The sequence below is a fragment of the Ictalurus furcatus genome, chromosome 16 (assembly GCF_023375685.1).
Source record: "Ictalurus furcatus strain D&B chromosome 16, Billie_1.0, whole genome shotgun sequence".
Lineage (NCBI taxonomy): Eukaryota > Metazoa > Chordata > Actinopteri > Siluriformes > Ictaluridae > Ictalurus > Ictalurus furcatus.
The window spans coordinates 20,055,880-20,068,619 of NC_071270.1; the positions used below are offsets into that span (position 1 = coordinate 20,055,880).

The 12,740-nt window shown below is 41.6% G+C and overlaps 1 protein-coding gene across 1 annotated transcript in view; it reads left to right on the plus strand.

The window, feature by feature from the left end:
* Window positions 1-1,743: 1,743 nt before the first annotated feature.
* LOC128620125 (ephrin type-A receptor 5) overlaps window positions 1,744-12,740 on the plus strand; it is a 63,998-nt gene continuing 53,001 nt past the window's right edge. Inside the window, exons 1-2 of the mRNA XM_053644810.1 lie at window positions 1,744-2,274; window positions 6,150-6,214. Of these exons, the coding sequence (XP_053500785.1) occupies window positions 2,178-2,274; window positions 6,150-6,214 (162 nt within the window). The 5' untranslated portion in view covers window positions 1,744-2,177. The remainder of the gene's footprint in view (window positions 2,275-6,149; window positions 6,215-12,740) is intronic.

Genomic DNA, 12,740 nt, shown 5'->3' on the forward strand with positions numbered 1-12,740 from the left:
GGATTGGGACGCAGCTGTGCTTTCTTCTTTGCCGTCAAACAGTTGAGCACTGCCATGTGTGTATGTGTCCTGTCACAAAATGTGGTGAAAACCCACACACGACGTTCATAGTGTGATTAAGGTGTGTACATGTCTGTAATACATGTTGTTAATGTGACTAAAACAGGAATACTCCACGTCTTCATTCGATTTGTGTTTACTTCGAGTATGACTTTAGTCTGATTAAGTTAATAAAAATTGCTGTTTACATGCTAGTTTCTTAATCAGAGTATCATCTTAATTGGGTTAATATTGGATTATTGTTGTCCATGTAAACGTATTGATTGTTTATACTGTAGTAGCGGAACATTTTATGTCTTTCACAGGTGTCCTTTTTTTCCCCCGTATTATAAGTATATAAGGAAAAATGGTGAAATTTTTTATAGGTGTTCCTAATAAAGTGACCACTGAGTGTATATATATATATATATATATATATATATATATATATATATATATATATATATATATATATATACTATAACATGTTTGTTGGTGCCAGATGTGCTGGTTTAAGTATTTCAGAAACTGCTGATCCCTTTGGATTTTCACACACGACTGTCTTTAGAGTTTAAGATTTTGTGCAGTTGGTAAAATTTAAAAGATAAAAGATTGGTAAACCAGGCAATCGTCAGCTGTCCTGTTTCCGTGAGCCTGTGCCTTTTGTGCCACATTACTGTATCATGTGGTCTTTTGTTGTTGTAGCCCATTGAGGATGAATGTGTTGTATGTTCAGAGATGCTTTTCTGCTCATCTTAGCAAGTGAAAATATTATTAATGTATTTAATATTTCTTATTATGAGATTTTTATAAATCAAATACTAAAATTGTTCAGCCTGTTTTTAGATGCTTTACTCATTTCAAGCTCTAATTTTCTCATTCTATTGTCATATATTTTTGCTTCTTTTTAGAAATAAATGCTTAAAATTAGAAAGATTACCTGCCATTAGGACGAGATGATTTCAAGCATCGAATGAGTACAAATGTCCTACAGAAACACATATAATAATCCTATACGTGGTTTATTGTAATCTTATAATAGGAAATACTAGGTATATTTGAATGTATTCGAGTTTTTTCACTTGTTAAGGTCTCATTTTTGCAGTGTATTTGAGTTTCCCTAAACTTCCAGTCAGCTTGAATCTTGCGGTCAGCTCGAACAAGGCGTTTCCACCTGCAGAAGGTTTTTCTTTTGTTCTGTTTTTTGTTTTCTGCACCATTCTGTGTAAACTCTAAAATCCCAGGAGATTTCTGAAATACTCAAACCAACCTGTGTGGCACCAACAACCATGTCACTGGCAAAGTCACTGAGATCCCCTGTTTTGATGGTCGATGTGAACATTAACTGAAGCTCTTCACGTGTATCTGCATGACTTTATGCATTGTCCTGCTGCCACATTGTCTGATTACATAACTGCATGAATAAAACAGAGGTGCAGGTGTTCCTATTAAAGTGACCGGTGAGTGTGCACACATTTGAAAGTTTGAACATTTGCTCATGTCTGCCTTCTTAAAACCAGGAATCAGGTCTGGAACATGAAGAAGTCTTTGCAAACTCTTAATACTGATTTGGATGATTTACTACTACGATTTTTGGATAAGACAGCAATGGCCACTGGTTAAAAAAGCGAAATCACCCAATGCATTCGTTCTTCCTTCCTTCCTTTCTTTATCAAGCACCATAACTGATTTTGTTCTATTAAACGCATGCATTCGTCTCTGCCGAGTCTAAACGCACCCTTCCAAACAGTGTCCTCGATTGTCTCCTGTCACCCGCGCGCTCACTGTTGTCTTTATTTATCACGCGAACCAATGCTGGAAGTGCGCGCGCTGCTCTGCTCCGCCTCCGCGCGCGGCGTCTGACAGCTCGCGAGCTTCACACACACACACACACACGCGCACGCACACACAAGCGCGCACGAGCCGCGGCGCTCAGCACTTCAGCGTTTCTTTCCCAGCTCCCCGACTGGCGCGCCGCTCAAATGCGAGTTTATTTCGCCGTAATTACCGGTAGCGACGCTAATGTCTTCGGCACGGACTGTGGGACGGATTTAGTACTGAGTCTGAATTTCAGTACAGTCATTTGAAAGGTTTTTTTTTCTTTCTTTCCTCCATCAACCTCAGTCATTTAGACGAGTATGGTTTCGCGGTGGAGTTGTGTCTCTATCAAGATAACATGCCTTTTCTTTTTCGGCTTTGCTGTTTTTGTCACACAGGGGGCCCCCAGCAACGAAGGTAAGAAGAATATTTGACGAATTTTGAATTAGAAGTCAGTGAATTTAATGTAATGTTATTTGAGAGTCACGGTTGGAAAAAAAGTACCTCAAACGTTAGCCTAGCCGTAATTGGAATGGCGCGCGAGCTCGCTCTCGAGCGCGCGCTCTCTCTCTCTCTCTCTCTCTCTCTCAGACTTTTTTTTTTTTTTTTTTACCATTAATATAGCCTACCTGTTACAAAAAAAAAATTGGAATAATATCATTTCTTCTGCTTCTTTTGTTATTCTGTAATTTCACTGACGTGACAAAATTGTTACAGTGACACGGTGTTACTACAGATAGGCTACATTTCGTCTGGAAAACGCTCCACATTCACCTCCCTTCAGTGCTGAACCTGAAGACCTGTCAAACACAAACATGCTTCAAGAAGCTAGGATGAAATAAAAATGTACACAAGCCCGTGTGAAAATAAAAGAAAAAAGTTCATGTCACCACGTGCCGTGGTCCTCTCTATAGACCTGAGCACAGTGTGCCTAGGCATGTGCATGCAAGGTAATTACAGTCCAATGATAATGTGCCATAAATCTGTTCAAAAGGCACACTGTGTCCAGATACATATTAAAGGTGAAAATAGATAACGAGAAGAAAAGGTTCAGTTTAGTCCCCCCCCCCCACCTCCTCCCACCCAGAATTCCCACTAATCCAGGCAGCAGTCATAACAAGCTCCAAGTTCAAAGATTTAAAGGTTAACTTGGAGTAAACAAAAAAAAGTATATAATCTACGGTATATTATCAGGATGCTATCAGTATGCGCCTTCTCTCTCTCTCTCTCTCTCTCTCTCTCTCTCTCTCTCTCTCTCTCTCAGATTGCTCCACATCATGATATGCTTTGCCATATATTATGTTACAACAGTCTCGTAAACCTGTGATGTGTCACATGCATGATTACGCCGTCTCCATTTTTATCTACATTTTTGTCCTCATCATTTTGGATCATTTCGACACCACGATTTATCAATCCACCCACAGAAATCCCATCAGATATGCGGGATCGGTATTGCAATAACAATTGACAAATGATATGTTGTGCATGGCGAGACTGTGACTTCAATTGAAAAGAAAAAAAAAAAGTCAATTTGAAAAAGTGCCAGGTTGCAAGAAGAAGAAGAAAAAAAAGAAGGTAGGGTTTGTTATAGTAGTGTATGTCTGGGTTTCTCTCTCTCTCTCTCTCTCTCTCTGTGTGTGTGTGTGTGTGTGTGTGTGTGTATGTGTGAATGTTTTTTTTTTTCTTCCAAATGTCCCCACAAGGATAGAACTAAATGACAGTTTTGAACTTATGGGGACATTTGGTTTAGTTTGGCTTTTTTTTTTCTTTTCCCAGTGCAGCATGTTTCCTATTGGTTACTGAGTTTAAAGTTAGGGTTATAGGCATAGCGTTAATTAGCTGCGTTAATAATTATGCCAGTGGAAGGTCCTCACAAGGATAGTAAGACCTTGTGAGTGTGTGTGTGTGAGTGTGCGTGCACTTAATGGCATGGTCACTGACGGTGGCAGGCGAGGACAGCACTACTTACATTCCCATAATAGATATAATAACATCCCAGATGTTGTTACATCAGGCGTATTCACAGCTATACATCTTTTTTTTCTCATCGACTTCTGAGCGTTCTGAAAAAGTAGAGCTCTGTGTCTGTTTGGTTCACATTGCTGCCTTTGTTCCCTGGGCGTCTAAGATTGTTTTGTGTCTGCTCGTCTCTGTAGATAGACGAGTGACTACTTTATGTGAGTGCTCTTCCCCCACTCTCTCTCTCTCTTTCTCTCTTTCTGTCTGTCTTTGATCCCGTACACTTGGTGATCCCATCAAGACATGTTGCGTCAGAATTTTTGCATCAAAATTGTGAACGAAAAACCAGCGTCGTTTTATGTGCTGTTTGCAATTTGAGATCGAAATCGAAAATCCAGCGTGTCCGTTACAAAAATACATCTTGCATACAAGTCTACTTTCACAACAAACAAACAAAAAAAAAAAAACCCAAAGGCTAGAAACGAACTGGCCGAATGTTACATGAGTACAAATGTACTAATAATTTGGGGCCTAAAATAAAGTCAACAGTATCTTTGGTGAGAATTCTCTGACTTTGGATTGGAGTTGGAAAAAGTGTGTCTGTCTGGAAGTCAGAAAATGGCAGCGAGCAATTAAACCCTCTGAAGAGACGAAACAAAGGTGAAGAAGGTACGCTGTGCAGGTTTGTCAGCATGTAACAGACTCGTCGGCATCTCTGCATCTCCGCACCAATTTCCGCATCGCACGAAAACACAGTAGACATTTGTACTCTCGGTTCTTCAGCACTGCAGTGTTTTAAACCGACACAAAGCACAGCCGCTCACCACGCCAAGTGCCAACCATTCCTGTTTAACTATAATTGATGTGCTCTAATTTGTCATCCAGTCCAAGTGCTTTCACGCTGTCATATAGAATATGTAAATTGTTCAGATGACTGCTTGGAGCGAGCATATGGATGGTGCATGACAGGTACGTGGAGTGCGTGATTGATCGCCACTGACGGTGGCACAATGAATCGTGGAGCAGTGTGGGGGCGCCAGACGGCTCCGTGCCTCCATCGGCACTCACAAAGGCACGGCAGACGAGGAAGGATAAAAGTCACGATTCCTTAACCCTGGCAGAATTTTAATACAAACACCGACCCCTGCTCTAATCTGCCATGCAGATTAAAGAGTTTTCCGTTTCCTTTTCCTAACACGCAGGTCAAACCTTTCTGACTATTTTGCCTCTGCTCTTTTGTTTGAACTCTCTCTCTTTGTTTTGCCCTTGAATTATAAGGATGTTTATTTTCTTGTTAGGTCACGGTTGTCTCTTACATGATAGCCTGTCACACAATAGCACCTTTTTATCATTCAGTTAAAGAACAATGTCAGGTAAGAGCACACTGGACGGTCGTCGTCCCGGATCCCCGTCCCCCCGTCCCCCCCCTCTGCATTTGCCGTAGGACGGACATAACCTTAGAACATGATCTAGTTCAGCAGTTTAAACTTTATACTTTTTGTCCTAATTAGATTTACGGGATTCTCCCCAGGATATATTTCATCTTGCAATTAGAACAATGTACACCGATATCTGTCATTCAAGTGGAACACATCTGAAACCCAGATTAATTGTTGCGAAGAGAACGTCACGCTGTAGTGTGAATGACTCTTTTCTGTCAACCTCGTGGCGATTGCGCACGCCCTTTATGTTTTCGGCGTCTAGTTTTGTTAATGAATATCTGAAAAAACCGAACCCCCGTTCTTCGATCCGGATCACCATCTGGAAAAGTGCCGCATTCCTTTCACTGTCGCTGTCATTTTCTAATATTGGCTAGGCGTTTTTTCTTTTTTTATTGAGCTGCTGTGCGGTTTTATAACGCTGCCTGCTGTTGCCTGTAAATGATTTCACACGTGCTAAATGGGGCTGCCACGTAACATCTGATTAAAGTCCAGTTCACTGATGATCAGACAGACTTGAAAGGTCATCTAATTAACGCTAGCCCTATTCATTTGTAGAATCCTCCAGCTGCTCTCAAAGCGTTGCATTTCAAAGGCGATGTGAAGACGACACAGTGTTATTTAGTCACGTTCGTGCACGCAGAGCATACATACCGCACGTGATCGTGTCATACCCGGTTGAAAAATATCAGCGAAATGAACGAGTAACGAAGCGTGGATTCATAAAGGACGTTAACGTGATATACGCTGACTTTTAATGTGTTTAATGCACTTTCGAGAGCTGACTCTTTTCTACGACGTGTTGTATAGCTGTAACACTATCGCTGTGTACTCTGAAAGCCTGCAGTATCCTAATAACATGCCTCTCTCCTGTGTCCTGCTCTCCCACAGTGAACCTGCTGGACTCGCGCTCTATAATGGGTGACCTCGGATGGATAGCCTACCCGAAGAACGGGGTGAGTTATACACACCCTCACTCCCGAACACTGCATTAAGACTGGGTCCAGGATAACATCTCAAGGTCTCACGATTCCCTTGAGTGTAGCAAAGACAGATTCAAAGTGAAAAATAATAGAACACGAACACATCAGAGACACAGGGGAGAGAGAGAGAGAGAGAGAGAGAGAGATATTTATTTTTCTTAAAGGGAAAGACACTACTCTTTGTTCTAATTTCATAGATAAACTGTGAATAATTAGGGGATGTTATATACGATTTGTAAAAAAAAAATTTATAACCAATTAATTTTTGAAACCTGTGGAATAGTCAAGTGAATGAAACAACTGCAAAGTGATGAGTAAAATCTATTTGGGAAAATATATCACATACTTTTTTTTTCCCTCTGTATAAAAGTAGTAGATTGCTACAAGGTCAAGATACTATTTGACTGAAATATACCAAGTTGCTTCCACACATATAAGGATCATTTTAAAATTGTGGTTAGATTTAGTTTTTTAAAAAAAAAAAACCAAAACAATAAAATAAAAATACTTATATTGTCTTATAAACTGTCATCTCAAACACCTCAATAATAAACATTAAGAGCTGCATATTAAGCATTAGAACAGGCAAAACCCGGGGAAAACACCAATACGGTCGAAACTTTCTACACTCTAGAAATTTCCATGTGCGCTCTGATGATGAGGTGAGACTACTGCTTAGCATTATACTTGAATACAAAGTCAACAAGACCAAAGTGTTACCTCTAATCTCTGTTCACAGTGTGGTTTGTAGCACCTTACAGTGTAGATCATATTCTGGCGTCTCTGAGTGAGAGTGTAATAATGTGTACAGCGAAGCGTAATTAAATGGCAAACATGTTATCAGGTAGGAAATTATGGACTACAAAGAAAGAGCCTGGTCAACAGCCAGGATAAACAGAGTCTATCATGTTTATAACAACAGCGGGAATGGGTACGCAGGTTGATGCCATAACGGCAGTGTTTGCAAAACCAAACACTGAGTTTCTGAAAAGCTTTGTGTTCAGTGACCCACAAAGGCATTTTTGGGTGGAGGCCAAAACTCAGACAGAAAAGAAAGGGTTTTCAGATATATCAGTATACAGTATGCGGATGGGGCTGCAGTCTACAAGATGAGAACGTCATATTTTCGGCTCCATGAGCCATTCACGGTAAGTGAGTAACAGACAAGCTTTAATTCGCAGTGAAACAAAGGACATCATCAATGCAACATCTGATCATAATGACATCACCATTTGCCCATATCCTGGTGTGACGGTACAGTTCATTAACAAAGCATTGCATATGATTATGTGTAGGGGCCATCTGTTAGAGTAATCTCTGTGTGTGTGTGTGTGTGTTTACTATATCCACTCACAGTCAGAATGCGTAAAAGAAAACTGCATGCCGAGACTCATATTTAAACACTCTACGGTATGAAAAGCCGCTTGCCTTATGTTTCGATCACGATCTCTGTTTTCACTCAGATTAGCCACTTCCACGAGCATTGTGAATCAGCTGCGCGTTGTGTGAACCTTCACCCATTGCTGTCTGTGCATGTGCAGCAGTAACTGACCCCAGGGGTGCTCAGTGGCCTTTGTGTGTGTGCCAAGCCTGTAGTCGCTGTTGACAGTGTGCAGTCACGGCTCAATTCAGCTTCCTGTTGTGAAGTGAAGGGAGAACTCGAGCATTGTGTTTACCTGCACCTGCCCTCGGCTGCGACAATGCAGCCCAACAATAAGCTCTTAACTCTCCTGGCACACGTGGTGTGGAAATGAATATTCAGATCGCAAGACAAATATCCTCGTCTGATATCCAGCTCGTTGCTCTGGGGGAGAAATAAATCTGTGCCAAATAAAAGACAGCTTTTTAAGTCACTCTTGGTGGTAAATAATACAAAGCTGAACAGCCGTAGTGTTTTAATTATATATCTCTAGAGTTTTCTCCAGAATGAAGTGATCATTTTTTTTTTTTTTTAATTATGATTTTTTAAATCTTGTAAGTCCATGGGTCATGTTGCATTGGCTACATCACTGACTACGTTTACATGGACAGCAGTAATCTAATTATTGACCTTATTCTGAATAAGACAATATTGTGATTAAGGTGTTTACATGAGTCGCTTTTAGAATATTCCTTTCATGTTCCAGTTTTACATGTTATAGAAGATAGATCGATTAACAGCACACGTCATTACGTCACCGTGTCACGCCGTCCGACGTTCCCTTCAGAATTTCACGTATCGACATACAGTTCGTCTTCGTTATGGTACCGTATACAGTTTTGGGTGTTTCATTTTTAATTTTATGAAAGCTTCAAGTGCGGTTAATTGTTTGTCATGCTTTACATGCAAATAGACGACTGCTTGAAGCCGTGATCTGAGTCCGAATCCACGTACTTACCTACTATATAGTAGCCGAGATACATGTATTTCTCCTACTACATAGTAGGTAAGTACGCAGTTTTGGACGCAGCCGTTCTCTCTTGTTTACCGTAAAGCGGTTGAGCACTGCCGTGTCTGATCATGTCCTGTCGCACAATGCGGTGAAAACTCCCACACGACGTTAATAGTGTGAGTAAGCTGTGTACATGTCTGTAATACACGTCGATAATGCGACTAAAACAGGAATACACCACATGTCTTAATTCGATTTGTGTTTACTTCGAGTACGAAGTACTTTAGTCGGATTAAGGTCATTAAAAATCACTGTTTACATGCTAGTTTCTTAATCAGAGTATCGTCTTAATCGGGTTAATATCAGATTATTGTTGTCCATGTAAACGTACTGGTTGTTCTGTTCCACCTCACACCCCCTCCCCCCACCACCACCACCACCCCAACACCAATCAGAGCGAAATGAGTCATGATATGGATAAAAATGCGTTTCTGTTCTCTGCTTTATGTTGTCTTTAATGGATTGGGTGCTTGAAAGCTTGTCTGAATTCTAACTCAGTATGTATGTTGGCGAATTGTGATCATTTATCCTACAGGAGGACACAGGATGCACTGTCATTTATTCAGACTGTGAATGCTGCACTAAAAAGTTATAAAATAAAAATAAATATAAAGTACGAGAGCGTGAATATTCAGAAGCCATGATAAGCCTGTAATGAAGAGAGAACTAAAGCTGTGACATCTATAATATCGGCACATTGTGTGTTTTTTTTTTATTAGCTTAGAGAGATACTAATTATTAGACAAATATTTGGCTATAATTAGATTTTTGTGTCATTTCTGTGCTTGTATAATCATCCTGCTTTTCAGGACTATGTCTATGGCTGTTTAACAAAAATATGCCAATAAAAATTGCTGAACATGAATTTTGAAAAGCAGCTTCAGAACAACAAGAGCTTGTAGGCGGCTGATTTGTAATCACCTTCTATGTGCGTGATTACATTGTCTCTGGTATAATTAGGTCAAATGAGTGTGTAGCTCAGCAGCTGTTTTGAGAGACAGTCTGGCTTTGCTGAACGTCGGAGGATATTTCCTGCATACATTCATCAGTAACTGTTGAGAGCGATTTTATTTATGAAAGACTAGTACTTTTTCTGTTAAATGTGTTTGTTTTCAGCGCTTGCTCCCTCAACTGCTGCGAGAACACCAGGCCAAAGTAGCGATTTACAGGAGATCAGCTAAATCTAGGCTTTGTGCTGGCCTGTAACACCTCCTGTTTCAAACACTGTTCTTTTTTAGCCAAAAGACTTTTATGTGACCCTCAGTAGAGGATCATCATTCCCTGGCTGCAACCTGCTTGGAAAGGCTCTCTCTCTCTCTGTCTCTCTCTCTCTCTCTCACGCACACACACACAAACACACACTCTTTATATGTTGTAACCACAGGAAGTGAGTTTTACCCATGCTTGTCAGGTCTGTGTAGCTCCTCCTGTGCTGAATGGTAGGCCTCAGTGACCGGGGTTATCCAGGTGTCTCAGAAATGGTCACTGGGAAATGGGAGGTAATGACTGGTTATTGATTCAAAGTCAGCAGGTTGTGCATGGTGGCTTGAGTGCTTTTGCTCTCTGCCGCTCTGCATGGTGCACCTTCTACACTGAGGGAGAAAGGGCCAATGTCAGCAGAGTTTGAAGTGCTTGGGTAAATTTGTGCTTAAGGCACACAAGAGCTCACACAGGGAGAATTGACGTTTTGCAGGGTAAAAAGCGGTTGCAAATAAGCGGTGTGGGTTAGTGGAGGTGAGGGAACAGAGAGAGCGCCTCGGCGGGAGACTCGCTAGAAAGGAGGTCTGGGGATTTGGAAGAGTCGAGAGCAGGGGATGATGATGGTTCAAACACATTTTCTTTTTTAAATTGTGCCTGAAGTGCTGGAGGGCGTCTACGCTTGCCAACCTCACTAAAGGCAGATTGGCTGTAAATGATAGCCGTTCCCATGTGAAAGTACAATAATGCCCTTCCAAGCCTGGACAATCCACATGTTTCTTTCTTGCTTATTAAAATTTTTTTTTAAATGGGGCGCACGTGGGTTAACACGTTCGCCTCACACCTCCACGGTTGGGGGTTCGATTCCCACCGCTACCCTTTGTGTGCAGAGTTTGCATGTACTCCCCGTGCTTCTTCTGGGTACTCCGGTTTCCTCCCTCAGTCCAGAGACATTCATGGTAGACTGATTGGCATGTCCCAAGTGTCCGTAGTGTATGAATGGGTGTGTGAATGTGTATGTGAGGATTGGCACCCTGTCCAGGGTGAACCCCGCCTTGTGCCCCATGCTCCCTGGGATATGCTCCAGGTTCCCTGCGACCCTGTAGGATAAACCGCATAAAAAAATGGATGGATGGATTTTATTTAATTTGAGTGTTTTTAGGTTTCTTAATCTTGTTCCATTTTGTCCTTAGTGATTTATATGCATGAGCTCAAAATATAACTTACTGCATGTGTTATTCTTTTTATATATTAATAGTTTTTGCTCATTTCCAATGAAACTGCTAGTGCTGTTGGTGGCACTAGAATATTTAAGGGGAGAAAACTGGTGGGAGGGCTCTCGAGTGATGCAACAGTAACTTGAGTGTGAGTTTGAATCCTGACAAACAGCCATCTATGAAGGGAGGAAGGGATAGAATACTCTCTCCACCGGCAATCACAGCGACACTAGCCAATTGTGGGCATCTGTGAGTTCATGTATGCGGAAGAGGGTAGATAGCGCCTTCCTCCGAGCGTGTCATACTGCCCAGTGACACAGCATAGGAGAAATGACTTTTAGGACCATACCAATTGAGTGTGTAAAATCATAAAAGGCATGCAAACAGTTCTGTTGACTGTCATGAACTACTATGGCATGCATAACAGAAGAAGAAGAACACATACAGTACAACCAAAATGCACCCTAAATATACACATACAAGCTTCACTGTTGTCTCTAAAAGTTCCTCAGCAGTTTTGACCAGGATTGTCTTTATCCTGGACAGGCTTTATCCTGTTCATAGTGAGGTGTGCTTTTTAATTAGCGTTTCTGTTGCAGATCTTCCCCCTTACCTGTTCAGTTTTACAGTGTTGCAGTGGCTCTCTCAGTATCTGCATATCATGACCAAGCTAACAGCAGCACATTAAGGAAATAAGAAAGGATCCTATTTGCTCTGGTTCACTGCGATTTTTATAAGCACCCGACCCCCCCCCCCCATCTCCCCCCACCATGCCATCACCCCCTTCTGCTTGGTGCATTAACGCAACCCATCTGAAAGGACTCCTGTGTTTATTAGAGGAATATAATCATTTATGGCTGAGTGAGCTTCAAACCATGTTATGTGGACATTTGGCTGCCTGGAATGAAATGGAAATTTGCCGTGAACAGAGCCTAAAAAAAAAAAGGTGTTGCTAATGTGTTTTCTGAACCACATTTATGGTCCACCTTGACAGGGGGAAATGTGGTTAGACTATAAGTGGCGTAATAGATGATACAGTCAGAGCATCCATGAAAAATAGCCAGGGTAATGTGTCAATGCTGCCCTTATGAGTTTACCTATGGAGATGCATTTTAAAGCTGGAATTTTTTTTTTATCTCATTATTTGAAAGTGCATTTTCCAGTAAACTACTTTGCTCTTGCGGCACGGTTGTATTTAAACACAAGGCAGAACCACAGCGAAGCTACTGTATTGTGCTGAACTGCGCGTGTTCTTTGTGGGAATTGTGCTGCTCAGGTACTTTCCAAATCCCCAGTGCAAAGGAAGTCAAGGTACACGGATAGGTTTTTTTTTTGTCGAGGGGGGTGCACGATGGCACTGGGATACTCTTAAGACCAGCATGAAAACTCATACTCATGCGATCAGAATGAAAAGTTCAGAGCCTGCAGCTCTGCTCTTTTCATGCAGCTCCGGTAACACACTCCCAACGCAATTAGCTCAGTTAAGCCTGAAGCTAGGGCCACAGCTCAGCGCATGTGGTCAAGAGGGCTCGTCTGATTGGAATTGAACTGCAGAAGTAGTCGCCGGCTCCGACTGGGATGACTCTCAGTTTGGCTTACCAATGTGCCGCGTACCCAGCGAGTAACATATCTACTGTGATCCGATGTTTGCAG